Source organism: Colobus angolensis, unplaced genomic scaffold (genome assembly GCF_000951035.1).
Source record: "Colobus angolensis palliatus isolate OR3802 unplaced genomic scaffold, Cang.pa_1.0 Scaffold182, whole genome shotgun sequence".
NCBI lineage: Eukaryota > Metazoa > Chordata > Mammalia > Primates > Cercopithecidae > Colobus > Colobus angolensis.
This window is the reverse complement of record NW_012114955.1, coordinates 205041-220600: the sequence shown is the minus strand read 5'-3', so window position 1 is coordinate 220600 and position 15560 is coordinate 205041. Positions and strand designations below refer to the sequence as shown.

At 40.3% G+C, this 15560-nt stretch overlaps 1 protein-coding gene across 1 annotated transcript in view; it reads right to left on the bottom strand.

Moving 5' to 3' along the window:
- SND1 (staphylococcal nuclease and tudor domain containing 1) overlaps positions 1-15560 on the bottom strand; it is a 443852-nt gene that overhangs the window by 407486 nt on the left and 20806 nt on the right. Inside the window, exon 2 of the mRNA XM_011939537.1 lies at positions 617-766. Coding sequence (XP_011794927.1) covers positions 617-766 — 150 coding nt within the window. The remainder of the gene's footprint in view (positions 1-616; positions 767-15560) is intronic.

Genomic DNA, 15560 nt, shown 5'->3' with positions numbered 1-15560 from the left:
TACACAATATACCCATGTAACAAACATGCAAATATACCCTCTGAACCTTAAAGAAAAAGAATCTTTAATAAAATAATAAAATATGGGCCTAGCATCTATAGCACGCTACCATTTATGAAAATGGAAGCATCTGATCATATAGGTTTTAACTATCTCTGGAAGGAGACACAAGACCCTAGCAACATCAGCTGTCTCAGGGGAAGTACTTGATTTTTCACTATATATCCTTCTGCATTTTGAACAATGTAAATGAATGAAGAATTCAAAAATAAATTAATAAAAGTGCTCTGCCATAACCAATGGTGATTTCAAATGCCTGAGGCTACCCAGGAAATGTTCCTAACCTATTCTAAGAAAAGTAGTGGTGAAAACACGACAAATCTAAGTCTATGGCAAAAGGTACAAGAAAAAGCTCTAAGACTTCGACTGTCACTAAAGGTAGTAAACATACAAACAACAGATACAAGTTGCTTGTGGGCATATCCAGAAACAGCAGTTCTATGATATAAAAATACTCAAAATACAAAGAAAGAGTACATCAAATGGCATCAGCCACAGAAGACAGTGGGCTATTACCTAAGTCCACAGGCTCACGACGGCCTCAGGAAACACCTACCTCATCAGGGGTATCCTTTGCATCGGGTTGTGTGGCGGCCGCCCGGCGGGCAAGATTTCCAGCACGGATGTTGCTAAGGTTGATCTGCCGCTCAGGAGGAGGCCCACCACGCGGTTGACCTCGGACAATGATGGCGCATCCTGAGAGGACCTAAGGAAGGGGAAGAAAGAAAATGAATGGTCCAGAGGCCATATCACCATAATGCAGGTTGTGTACCACCGTATCCCCAACATTTCAAATAGCACTTGCACTTCAAAGGCATGCAAAGTCATCTGCTGAATGACTAAATGAACAGAATTGTTTTTAATTTTATAAGAGAAATACCTACATAAAGCCTTGGGCCAAATTCTGAAATGATCAACCCAGAAATCCAACAATAGAAAAGTCATAGAATAAACAGACCAGGGTAAAAAGGCATGTGAGACATGCAGATTAATGACCTCTACAATTTCATCCTAGCAAGTACCACCTCTTGCATTCTTCCCAATTATTAAGGAATTAATATCTCCATCAACACTTTCCATTCTCAGATTGAAGCAAACAATGAAAGGCTTAAGAAAAGGGGAAGCTGGGGCCATGCACAGTGGCTTACACCTGTAATCCCAGCACTGTGGGAGACCGAGGCGGGCAGATCACCCGAGGTCGGGAGTTCGAGAGCAGCCTGACCAACATGGATAAACCCCATATCTACTAAAACTACCAAATCAGCTGGGAGTGGTGGCGCATGCCTGTAGTTCCAGCTACTTAGGAGGCTGAGGCAGGAGAATCACTTGAACCCGGGAGGCGGAGGTTGCGGTGAGCCAAGATCGCGCCATTGCACTCCAGTCTGGGCAACAAAAGCAAAACTGTCTCAAACAAAAAAAGAAAAAATAGGAGAAGCTGAAGGAAGTCCCTACACACCCTTGGGAGGAACTGAGCATGCTCAAGGCTAAGGTGGATGTAATACTTAGAGAGTTTCCCTTGTGGACAGTACAAGAGAGAAATACAGAAGTAATCTAGAAAACCCATGCCCTACATGATTAAAACATAAGAATCTAATAAGCACCTTAAGGCTCCCAAGTGCAGTCAGTGGCTCCTTTCATCGCTCTAATCAAAGATGCCTCGCATAGAACCCACTTGCAACTGTGAAAAGAGCTCTGAAACTCACCGGCATTAACCTTAAAATATTTGCAGGGGAGAAGAAGAAAGGATTTCAAGTGAAAGAAGGGAAGAAGAGGCATAAAGAAAAAATGACCCAAGTGATTCAAATTGTCTTTGCGAAGAGACTCATAATACAACAAACAGGTGGGGCTCATGCCCTGGCTTCACTAGATCTGAAAGACTCTCAATTCCACGCTTCATAAAAAAATAGCTTCTGAAAGGTTAGTAGTGAGAAGGTTGGAGTGTTCTGTCAACACAGAACACTGTTCAGATAAGACCATGGAGTTCTCAGTAAAGGAATAATCCTTGTGAGGAAGTTGAATCAAAGAAAGAGAAAAAGGAGAATGAAAGGAAGCTGCTCCTTTCACTTAGAGTGCATTGCTCCCCACCTCTCCACCTTAACTAATGCCTTCAAGTGTTAAATATTGATATAAATATACAAATGAATTTAAACTCACATGTACAAATTAAAGAATAAGAAAAGTAAACATCTGAGCAACCACCACCCAAGTTAAGAACTGAAATATTGCACATTGCCAGAACCTTGGATTCCATGTGCCCCTCTCTACCTTCAGGCCCTTCTCCCAAACCCCACCATTACCCTGATCAAGGATTTTGTACGAATATATCACAATTCATTTATCCATACTACCTTTTTATGGAAATTCTATCAAACACTATTGTACATTCCAATATATATTTAATTGTACATTAAATTAGTATTCTGATAATGTCTCAGTATCTCCAATACCTTAAGCACATAGACTTTGGCCTAAGTCACTTTAATCCCTGGTTATATACCATGGCACACACATACAAAAAGACTACTTCCTAATCCTGTTATCAGCAATTACACCCTAAAACTTCTAGCCACATAACCGTGCTAACACCCTATCCTGAGAATTCATGTCCTAGGCATCATCCCAGGGAACTGACATTCCAAAAGATAAGCTCTCAAACCAAACAAAGCCAGGAAAGAACAGGTATACTACAGTAGAGGCTGCTTGAAGTTCCTGAATAAGAAGGGCCAAAGAAGAAAAGGAGAGCTTGGATCTGACTCATTTATATTCAATTCTTTCTCACAAGCAGCAGAAACAAAACACACAGCAAGAAGAGCATAGTGTAGAATACCTGCACTTGAAATCATTCGGGCACAAATTCCAAATAAGGCTGAGGACAGCCAAGCTACATACAGCATACAAACCAGAATATCTGTCTCTAGTGCTTGCTGCTCAATTTTGGTCAAGTTTTCACACACACACACACACACACACACAAAAAGTAATAACGCATTCTCAGGAGACCTCTCGGTAAAGCCCAGTCGTAAAAGCTAAGGCCTATTTACAAGAAAACTCATCCTCTCAGACATAGGTCAACTCTGATAAGCAAGCATTGACCTAGCCTAGGAAACCATCTTCGTTTCTCAAGCCTGACAAATGCAACTGAGAAGCTCAAGAACAGAGGGACTGATGAGAAGAGCCCCTCATCTCTAAATATCAGAAAGGTATTACCTCTCTCTAATGCCTCTGCCTAGTAAACCGGATCCCTGGGGACAATGGGTCTACAACTATTACCCTGGCCCTATTAAGGGCTTTGACAAACAACTTGTACACAGTAATCGTGCAAAACTCCTTTGTATGCCCTCTCCTCTCCCTGAATGCTAAAGGCTGCTGTCAGAACTTCCTTGCATTGTTGCACCAAAAATGCCATTCAGACAACAGTTAACGCTTGAATCAACGTTACAGAGATAATTTTTACTCTATAGGCTCTCTACACCTTTTAAACCACTGAATATATGAATTCAAGCAGCAGTCACCAATTCAACTGCCTAAGCAAAAGAAATAGATTCACTGTGGCAGGTACTGCTATTCCTACTCCTCTAGGAGGAGAGGACTGGTATGTGTGCACCCTTCCTCTGAAACTCTCTTCTCCTCATTTGGCTATTGCCTTGGTGCAGACGTAAGAAGAGACTGACTGGACACCATTATGGAAGTAAGAGAACTACTTCTACTAGGGAAGAACTAGTTTCCCTCCTACTACTCACAGAAACTGAAATCATTCAAAACACACTACAGGCCGGGTACAATGGCTCAAACCTGTAATCTCAGCACTTTGGGAGGCCGAGGCAAGAGGGCTGCTTGAACTTAGAAGTTCAAAACCAGCCTGGCCAACACAGAAAGACCTCATCTCTACTGAAAATCAAGAAAATTAGCCAGGTTTGGTGGTGCACATCAGTAGTCCCAGCTACTTGGGAGGCTGAGGTAGAATTGCTTGAGACTGGGAGGTCAAGGTTGCAGTGAGCCATGGTTGTGCCACTGCACTCCAGCCTGGGTGACAGAGCAAGACTGTCTCAAAAAACAAACAAACAAACAAACAAAAACACACTATACCTCCTTTTTGCTATTTCCATTTCATCTGCCAACCACTGTTAAACTCTCTCACCTGTATTACTCGCCAACAGTCTTTATTCAAGTTCTCCCTCAATGAAAACATTGTAATGGCCTTCTTGTAGCTAACAGTCTCCACCAAATAAAACCAAGGAGAAATACCCTCTGGGGGAAAAATACTTTAAATGTCCAGGTAAAATATGAAAAAGGCCAAGGGTCTATATGCTCGACAATTTGTATCTCATATGGCACCAAAACAAGCCATTTTTCTTCTCAGAAAGACCTGCCAAGTAATTACTGTTATAATTTTATTCCTTGATTTATTCACTACAAACTTACTGAGCGCCTACTATGTGCCAGGCATTGTTCTAGGCAAGTGGCATGTTTCAGTGAAACAAAGCAGACAAAAATTTCTGCTCTTGGGGAGCTGACATTCTAGTAGGGTGAGACTGACAAACAATAAACATCACATCTAAGTATAATATGTTGTTTACCAGAATTTTAATTTCAGGAGAATAATGTTAAGATTGAGAAGAAACTGTCATGGGTAATTAGTCTGCCAAAGCTGTGCTGATTCATGTTGCAAACTTTCATGGATGCAGTAATTATCCTTAATTGCTAATTTATAGAGCATAGAAAGAAAGTCAAATGGTTACTGCTTTATCCAATTACATTAATAAAATGACATTCTAGAAAAATGATCTTAGAACTACCTGATACAGCAGGAGGTTTGTGAAACCAGGTGTCACAATGAGTCAGTTTGATTGAGGTTATGGATTAGACATTTCTCAGTTCTGCCAATAAAGGTTGCAGAGGGACGTGGTGTGATTCAAAGGACCTGCCTTCAGGGCACAAGTCACATGGTTACAAAGGCTGGAACAACGCAGCTGAGAAGGAAAATTGGGGACTCAAACTGCTCAAACCCACTTACAGGTTTACTGGGAGATTTACCTGCAGTGAAACACTATATGGGCAGCCACTAAAATGTTGCCCAGCAACAGGAACACCACATTAAATCTTCACTAGATTCTGATAAATGACTTGGTTTGTTTAACTCTTTAACTCCCGGGCCAACGACATAAGAAGACAGAAAACTTCTTACACAAAAACCCAGCCACACTAAGGGCAAAGAAAGGGAGGGTACAGAAATTGTATGTCAATGAAGCCAATATTTTTTCCCAGCCCAAGAGCAAAAATCACTTTGGTCTGAGAATGGCACTTTATCAGCTCTGCAAAGAGGACTGGCTTAACGGGCATATCCGCTGGTTAAGATAGTATAATAGGTATACTATTACAGCAATATCTACCTGTATGAAGAACCAACATAAAGAACGAGGGCAGACATCTGATGACAAATATTACAAAAAGAAGGCCCAATACAAATCCATACATTTATGGCCCACTGATTTTCCACAAGGGTGCCAGGATAATTCAATGGGGAAAGAGTAGTCCTTTCAACAAAAACATGCTGAGACAACTAGATCCCCATGTGCAAAAGAATGAAGTTGGCCCCCTACGTCATACCATATACAAAAGATAACTCAAAAAGAACCAGAGACCTAAATTTAACAGTTAAACTATAAAAGTCTTAGAAGAAAACAAACATGTAAATTTACATGACCTTGCATTAGATGATGGTTTCTTAGGTGACACCAAAAACACAAGCAACTTAAAAATAAATAAATTGGACTTCATAAAAATTAAAAACAGTGTGCTTCAATGGACACTATCAAGAAAGAAAAAAGGCTGGGCGCGGTGGCTCAAGCCTGTAATCCCAGCACTTTGGGAGGCCGAGATGGGTGGATCACGAGGTCAGGAGATCGAGACCATCCTGAGCAACACGGTGAAACCCCGTCTCTACTTAAAAATTCCAAAAACTAGCTGGGCGAGATGGCGGGCGCCTGTAGTCCCAGCTACTCGGGAGGCTGAGGCAGGAGAATGGCGTAAACCCGGGAGGCGGAGCTTGCAGTGAGCCGAGATCGCGCCACTGCACTCCAGCCTGGGCGGGCGACAGAGCTAGACTCCGTCTCCAAAAAAAAAAAAAAAAAGAAAGAAAGAAAAAAATAGGAGTATTTGCAAATTCTGAATACTAGACTCTTATATATCTGACAAGGGTCTAGCATCTAGAATAAAGAGTTATTATAATTTGATCAGAAAACAACAACCCAATTAAAGTAAGTTGGAGACATTTATCCAAAAAATAAATATAAATGTCCAAAAAGCACATGAAAAGATGCTCTTCATCATTAGTCATCAGAGAAATGCAAATCAAAACTACAATGACATATCACTTCACCACTACTAGGAGAGCTAAAATCAATAAGACAGGAAATGACAAGTGTTGACAAGGATGTATAAGGGACCCCTCATATCTTATGGCTGGTGTAGCTGCTTTGGAAAACAGTGTGAAGGTTTCTCAAAAGTTAAACAGTTATCATATGACCCTGCGATTTCACCCCTAGGTGTATATACCCAAGAAAAATACAAACATATGCGCACACAGAAACATATACACCAATACTCATTGCAACATCATTAATAATAGCCAAAAAAACAGAGAAAACAACGAATGTTCCTCAACAGCTGTCAACTTGTGATAAAATGTCGTATATCCATACAATTGGAATATCATTCAGAAATAAAACGAGCTTAAGTACTGATAGATGTTACAACATGGGTGAACCTTGAAAACGTCATGCTAAGTCTTTTACTAAGCCACACACAAAAGGCCACATACTGAATTGTTCCCGTTATATGAAATGTCCAGAATAGGGAAATCCATAGACAGAACATAGACTAGTGGTTCCCAGGGACTGATAGGAGGGGAGAGTAGGGAATATACTAATGGATACAGATTTCTTCGGAGGTGATGAAAATATTCCAAATTAGTACTGATTGTTATACAATTGTAGTAAAAAAGCCACTGAATTATATATTTTTAAAGTGTCAACTTTATGGTATGTTAATTATATCTAAAAAAAAAAAATCTTAGGGTCCAATACAGAAGTACAAAAACATGGGGACATAAAATGTGTATTTCACTATAGAGACTTCCATATTCTTGCAGGAAGATTAGATGCTAGCTGAAAAACATTAACAAATTTTTTTTTAAATGGCAGCAGACTGAGAAGCAAAAGTCAGGCATGGTGACTCACCCCAGAAGAGGCTCTAAGTATAAACCTTCAAATCCTCTAGAAATAACTAGGTAGGAAGCCACAGGAAAAAGACAGATCTTCATTGAAATCTACAAAGCTCTAAAAAGGATGAAAATGGCCAGAAGCAATACAAGCTTCTTCTCAGAAACAATATAGCGAGCATCCTGTGTGTCACACAGAGAGGAGAACCAGGAAAGGCATTGAGCTGAAGGGTCCATGATGCCATTCTTCAACTGTCACAACCCAAAGGCTGCACATGCAGGGACTCTACGTCAGAGTGGCAAAGAAGCAGGCCAGGGACTTACCTCTGGACAAGGTGTTTTCTACACCTAAAAATATCATCAGGGGATGGGGAAGGAGCTGCTGTAAAAAGAGGAGGCGAAGTTTGATCCTATTGGATCCGCTTTAATGAAATGAAAACATCTAAAGAAACTGAATGAAAGCAAGAGTAACTAAAAGGAAACTCAATTGGGGAATATTTCAAAAAGCATATCAGGAAAAAGCTTCCTGGCAGCCAGAGCTGTTGCCTCCACAGGAAGAATCATCTCTTGAAAATTAAAAAGTCATTTAGACAAAGCAAGCAATCCCAAAACAACATAAGCTGTGTGGTCTGGGAGGCCTTTCCCAGAATACTCACCAACACAGCCAGTTTTTTGTTTGTTTTGTGTGTGTGTGTTTTTGTTTTGTTTTTTGTTTTTTGTTTTTTTTTCCTGGCAAGAACAAGAGGCAAAGCTAAATTAGAGGGCCCAACATTCAAACCTAATGAACCAAAAGCCCAGGAGCTCATGGCAGCGCTGACTCACTGGCTCTGGATACACTTGCAGACCCAGCAGATACAAGCACAAGTTGCTGCTCCCGAGCCAACTGTGCCAAAAATCGGGCCTCAGCTTACATATAGGGAGTTTAAATCTCAGGAGGACCATAATAATCATCTACAGAGAGATTTCAGATAAAGACAGCATCTAATCTGGGCCCTTTTATTTTACAGCTGAGAAATCTGAGAGCAAGACAGGTAAAGTAAGTTTTGCCTAAAATAACGAGGATTGACAGTAGAGCAAGGATTGGGGTTGAAGTTTCCCAATTCCGATATTCCACTATGCCACACACACAAATAAGCATTTGGGAGGTGATTTCTGTTAAAATGGTATCTGAGGTTACCTACTGATTAAATATTTTTCCCAATTAAAATCTCTGTTTATATGTGCCAGTAGAACAGGTGTTGGACACCAAATCACTAAGCAAGTAAAGCTTCCATTGAGTTGACTGTCCCAAATCATACCAACATTTATTAAACCGTACCATCTGCAAGGCAAGCTGACTTAGAGTCCAATATTACAAAAGAACACCCAAAAAGGAGACGCAAAGAAGAAAACTTCAAAACGATAAAATGCAGGATCGGCAAACTACAGCCCACTAGCCAAATCCAGCCTACAGCCTGTTTTTGTACAGTCCATGAGCTAAAAATGGTTTTTACATTTTTAAAAGGTTGGAAAAACGTCAAAAGAAGATTATGTAACATGCAAAGAGTATGAAAGTCAAATTTCAGTCTCCATAAATAAAGTTTTATTGGAACACGTCAAGCTCATTCATTTATGTATTGTCTAGGGCTGCTTTCGCACTAGAATGGCAGAGTTGAGTAGTTGCGACAGAGACCATATGGCTTGCAAAGTCTAAAATATTTATTACCTGGCCCTTTACAGAGTAAGTTTGCCAACCCCTGATATAAAGCATTATGACTAGCGAGTGAGATGAAAACTAGTTTTATGGTCGTCTGAATAGCAAGTGCATGGCAAAAATAAATTCTGAACCAATTCAAGTTACACAAACTGCTCGTTTTTATAATCAGAGAAGGAGTCGCAGTATATGGCGATAAGAATTTAGTTTCAGAATCAAATCAATGTCAGCAGTGACCTTTGAAAGTTATTTAATTGGCTCCATTAGCTTCCGTTTCATCATTTATAAAATAAATACATAAGAATATATATAAGTTGTTACGATCCAGTTTGTCAATCTGTTGCTGAAATAAAAATAAAATGAAGAGTTATGAAACCTAAACAAAATAAAAGCACTTAGCACAGAGCCCAACCCAGGGACACAATAAATATAGCCAACATTGTTGTTATAAGAAATGGCTCAAAGTGTGGTCTGCTATAAAGACTGGAAGAGTATGTACAACAGAAAAAGATGGACATTCCTCTAGGGATATAAAAGAAAATATCACGGCCAGGCGCAGTGGCTTACGCCTGTAATCCCAACACTTCGGGAGGCCAAGGCAGGTGGATCACCTGAGGTCAGGAGTTAGAGACCAGCCTGGCCAACATGGTGAAACCCCGTCTCTACTAAAAATACAAAAATTAGCTGGATGTGTGGTAGTCGTTTGTAATCCCAGCTACTCAGGAGGCTGAGGCAGGAGAATCGCTTGAACCCAAGAGGCAGAGGTTGCAGTGAGCCGAGATCAGGCTATTGAACTCCAGACTGGGCAACAAGAGCGAAACTGCGTCTCAAAAAATAAAGAAAGAAAGAAAATATCAAAGTCACAGAAATTCTCTCACCACTGAATTCAGTCAGATTTAGACTTATAACCTGTAATCTAATTCCCCTGATGTATCAGTTAAGATACCCACTCATTGGAAAGTAGATTTAAGTACCTATTTCCAAATCTCTATCCTCTGGGGTGACAGTAATAAGTATCATCCCTTTAGTTTGTACTGAACTTCATACTTGACAAACTGTCTTGGCAATCATAGCCGCAGATGGTGTGGCTAATTGGAACAACCATGAGCTCTGAAATTATATAGCCTTGAGTTTGAACACAAACTCAAGAGAAAATCATTCTGCACACTGTGATATTCCTTCATCTATAAATGAAGATAATACCACTATCTCCTCTGGGTTATTTGGATTATTACATAAGATCCCTGACTCCCTGAAATCAAGAAGGTAAGTCAATAAATGTTAAAGGAACATTAATCTTTCTTCCCTTCCTTCCCTGCTCTCCTCCCCTTCTCATCCTCACATCAATGCCCTGAGAAAGTAGGACAGTGACCCTTATCCTCATTTTACAGATGAGAAAACTATGGCACAGTAAGATGGCATCAGGGCTAGAACACAGGTTTTCCCAGTGTACTTGCTAATAAACCCCAAATACTAAATCTATGATATGAGAACCATGAGCCAAAATATTGATGACTTACATAAAAGAACACAACCAAGACTGTAGCTTAGCCTTCACAATCGAAGCCTTCACCATGAAGGAACTCATTCAACCTCCTGGAAACCAGTGTCAGGACTGTTTCCAGGACAATGGTTCTCTGCAAAGCCAAGTCTTCTCTACCTCATGCTGAGCTCTGCTGTTGCCAAGGACCTGGGAGATCAAGACTTATTTACTCAGATATAAGACAGAACAACTCAGGAAGAACTAACCACACATAGCAGACAAATGTGAAGTGTCATTTAAGAGAAGTCTACCCCAGCTGTCGAAAGAAAATCTTTCAGGATAGGTAAGAGTTATGTGTTAACTTGCCAGAGGAGGAACCAAAAATTAACTGACTCCAGGACATAAAAAAAAAGAGTATCACTACATAGAGGGGACTTTCTCCTCTATCAAATGGCGAGGGTCAAGTACTCAGGCTATTAAAGGTAAAGGAAAGTTACTGCAGTGATCAGTGTTTGTTATTCTCTTCCCATGTTCCCCTTCAGAAAGGAGCTTTTCTGAATTTCCTTAAGTGTTATAATCTGAGAAAACAAAGCATAAAGACAGACTAGAGCACCAAACCACTCAATAAGATTAACTACTACATACTATTTTATTGAATAATGATTCTAAGAGGTCAGAGAAACCAGAATTTCTGGAGCGTGCATCTAAACATATACACTAAAAATCAAGAAGTTTGATACTGAACAGCCACTGAGAATTTAGGTCTAACAGTTATCACGACTCCTAAAAATAACATTCTGATGGGAAAAAGGAATCAAACATATGCTACTGGGGTAAATGTATAAACCTCTAGTGAAGAAAAATGTTTTAATAAGGAAAAAAAAAAATGAAGGTTTTTTGTTTTTTTGAGATGGAGTCTCACTCTGTTGCCCAGGCTGGAGTGCAATGGCACGATCTCGGCTCACTGCAACCTCCACCTCTCAGGCTCAAGTAATTCTCATGCCTCACCCTCCCAAGTAGCTGGGACCACAGGTGTGTGCCACCAAGTGCAGCTAATTTTTGTATTTTTAACAGAAATGGGGTTTCACCATGTTGGCCAGACTGGTCTCAAACTCCTGACCTCAGGTGATCTGCCTGCCTTGGCCTCCCAAAGTGCTGGGATTAAGGCATGAGCCACTGCACCCGGCCAAAATAAGGTGTTTGTTTTAAACACTAAATATATCACAGAAAAACTGGGGTCATTTTTAAAAGTACTTTATTTCAATTCCAGACAAATACCAAAAGCACATTAAATTTGGAGGAAAAAAATAAACCCAGCTCAAGCCTTCCAAGAAGTTTAAAAGGAAGCTGGAAATATTTCAAAGAAAAAAGCCTAAAAGCAAAGCATTTTTTTCTCCAAAAACAAAAGAGATGCTAATTTTCTGCTATGATGCTAGGTAGTCTTTATTTTAAGGGTGACTAATCCTATGGCTAAATCACCTTAAGCTACCAACAGGTCAAAAAAGCTATAAAGACTCCCCTTGGTCAGCGCAAGCTGGCGGGATACTAGGACCTGAAGATTAAACCAGCACTTGCTGGCAGGTCACAGAAAGCTGAAGACTCAGCTAGTGTGAGCAGATTTGTTACCTACAGGGGAACTGAGCAAATCATACCTAGAGGATAATGAGAGCTAAGTTTCTCAGAGGGGAGTTACAAATACAGAAAGGCCAGGAAAAAAAATCCTGTTAGATTAGAAGTAAATCCTTGCTTTTTAATATATACAGATAAATATAAAAATAGAGAGATATATGTGTGTTGTTTACATACACAAATACTTCCTGGCTCCATCCACTAAGGAAGAGGGCCCAAAAACTATGATACCCCAGTAGCAATGGGCACACTTAGTACCCAGATCTTGGCTAAACATTCCTGTTTCTTGGAGGGAATGCAGGAATGCAGGTGGGGATGGAAGGAGGGAGGAGGGTAAGAAGGGACAGAGGAAGGCAGGAAAGGAGAGAGCAAGGCAGGAAGACAGGAAGACAGAGAGACAGGGAGGCAGGCAGGCAGGCAGGGAGGGAGGAAGGGAGGGAGGAAGGAAGGGAGGACGGAGGAAGAAGGGAGGAAGGGAAAGGAGAAGGAAGGAGAAGGAAGGGGAAGGAAGGGGAAGGAAAGGGAAGAAAAGGGAAGGAAGGAAAACTCTTCTCTGCTAAATAGAACCAAGGCTTCGTGAAGAAACAGCTGATTCCAGGGTTGGGGCAGGGAAAGCACAATATAAGCCTGGAATACCTTGCTGTGTCAGAAGAAAAGAAAGTGTTCAAAGAATAATGGGGACATAACAAAATGACATAAGAACCAGTTTACAAGAGCTCTCATTAGCCAAAACTGGGACAACTTGAAAATCAACATAATTAATAGTAATAGATTATAATCCATTGAATAAATACATGAATAAAAAATGTGGAAGAGAAAGTTCTCTATTACAGTTGAACAACAACTAATAAATGTAGAATTGATAATGGAATTAGAAAATAATCGTGTGCCAACAAATCACACTAATAAGAATCATTAATGGAGGCCGGGCACAGTGGCTCACACCTGTAATCCCAGCACTTTGGGAGGCCGAGGCAGGCGGATCACCTGAGGTCAGGAGTTGGAGATCAGTCTGACCAACACGGCAAAACCCGTCTCTACTAAAAATACAAAAATTAGCCAGGCAGGGGGCGTGTGTCTATAGCCCCAGCTACTCGGGAGACTAAGGCAGCAGAATTGCTTAAACCCAGGAGGCAAAGGCTGCAGAGAGCTGAGATCGCACCACTGTTAAGCCAGCCCGGGCAACAGAGCGAGACTCCGTCTCAAAAAAAAAAAGAAAAAGAAAAGATATGTGTAGAATCTCAAAATAGCTTCTCACAAAGTACTAGTTACATATTATTTATATACACTATATAATATAGTTACATATCATATATAATAAACATTACATGATATCTATTACATATATAATATATACTACATGTTTATATATGACATATACTATGTATCATACATCATAAATATTTTAGCTATCTCCTACCGAAGAATATATACTACTAAATAATGAATAGGTTAAAATATGTATTACTTATTATATAAAATAGATTACTTATTACATAAAATACTTATACCTAAAACTACACTGAGGAAACCTGACAGACACCATCTCAATCAAGTAATTACAGTTATCAACACTAGTAATGTGACAATGACATGGTGTGCCTCACTGATATGGTGCACTGAGGAGAACTTAGCATCATTTATATGGTATTTCTGCCAAAATTACACTCTTAAATCCAATCATAACGAAGCAACAGACAAACTCATGACAAGGTACATTCTATAAAGTAACTCTTGGAAAAAATGTCAGGATCATGAAAATCAAGGAAAGACTGAGGAATTATTCCTGAATGAAGGAAACAAGAGACATGACAGCTAATAGGTGACCCTGGGGTAACCGGCAAATCTGAAGGGAGTTTGCCGGTTGGATGGCAGTATTGTATCCATGTTAATCTTTTTCTTTTTTTTTTTTTTCTTTTTTGGGATGGAGTCTTGCTCTGTCACCCAGGCTGGAGTGCAGTGGTGCGATCTCAAGATCGGAAAACCTCCGCCTCCTGGGTTTAAGGGATTCTCCAGTCTCAGGCCCCCAAGTAGCTGGACTACAGATGCATGCCAGCACGCTCAGCTACTTTTTTGTATTTTTAGTAGAGACAGGATTTTGTCATGTTGAACAGGTTGGTCAAACTCCTGACCTCAAGTAATCCGCCTGCCTCCTGCCTCAGCCTCCCAAAGTGCTAGGATTACAGGCATGAGCCACTGCACCCTGCCATAACCATGTTAATATCTGATCTTGATGGTTTTATTGTGTTCATATAGATGAGTATCCTCGGTTTTAAGACAATATTTAGAAGTACTAAAGTATTAAAGGGATATGGTATATGGGATACCATATCTGCAGATTACTTTCAAATAATTCAGAAAAAAATAATACAGAAGATCCTCACTGTTCAGATTCTGAATTTTCAAATTTGCCTACTCACTATATTTGTAACCCCCAAATCAATACTCTCGGCACTGTTACTGTCATTTACGGTCATGTACATGCACAAAGTGGCAAAAACTTGAGTTGCCTGATGTCCTCGTTCCCAGCAGGGAAATGCTCTGCCTTCTTGTTTCAGCTTTCACACAGTAAACAAGTGTTCTTTATGTGGTCTATTTAGTGCCACATGTTTTACATTTTAGTGCTATTGTTGGCTTCACTGTTTAAAATAGCCCTGAAGGGTAGTTCTGACTTGCTGTCTAGTATTCCTAGCACAAGAAAGCTGTTGTGATATACCTTAGAGAGAAAATAGATAAGTGACAGACAAACTTCATTCAGTCGTGAGTTACAGTGCTATTGGCTCTGAGTTCCAAGTTAAAGTATCAAAAAAATATATTAAACAAAGTGTCTTTAAACAGAGGCACACAAATAGCCAAGCACAGTGGCACCTGCAAGTAGTTTCAGCTACTTGGGAGGCTGAGGCAGGAGAATCACTTGAAGCCAGGAGTTCAAGGCTACAGTGTACTATGATGATTCAGCCTGTGAAGAGCCACTGCACTCCAGCCTGGGCAACATAGAAAGACTCCACCTCCAAACAAACAAACAAACCAGGAGCGCGCACATAGAACAAGGGCAAGTATTGATCAGTTGATGAAAATGCGACCAGAAGCTTGAAGGGACCTAACCATTAATACTCATAGATTCACAGTGTTTGCAACTTTATAGAATATAACTACTGTGAACGAATAATGATTGGATGTAATAAACATAGAGAGGATGATAAGGCAGTTTAGGACTCTTGGTAAAGGGGATACAGGAGTTATCTCTATTATTCTAACTTTTCTCAAAGTTTGAAATTATTTCACAATAAGAAGTTTTTTTAAACACCTTTCAAGATACTTGAAAGGGGCCGGGCGCGGTGGCTCAAGCCTGTAATCCCAGCACTTTGGGAGGCCGAGACAGGTGGATCACGAGGTCAGGAGATCGAGACCATTCTGGCTAACACGGTGAAACCCCGTCTCTACTAAAAAATACAAAAAACTAGCCGGGCGATGTG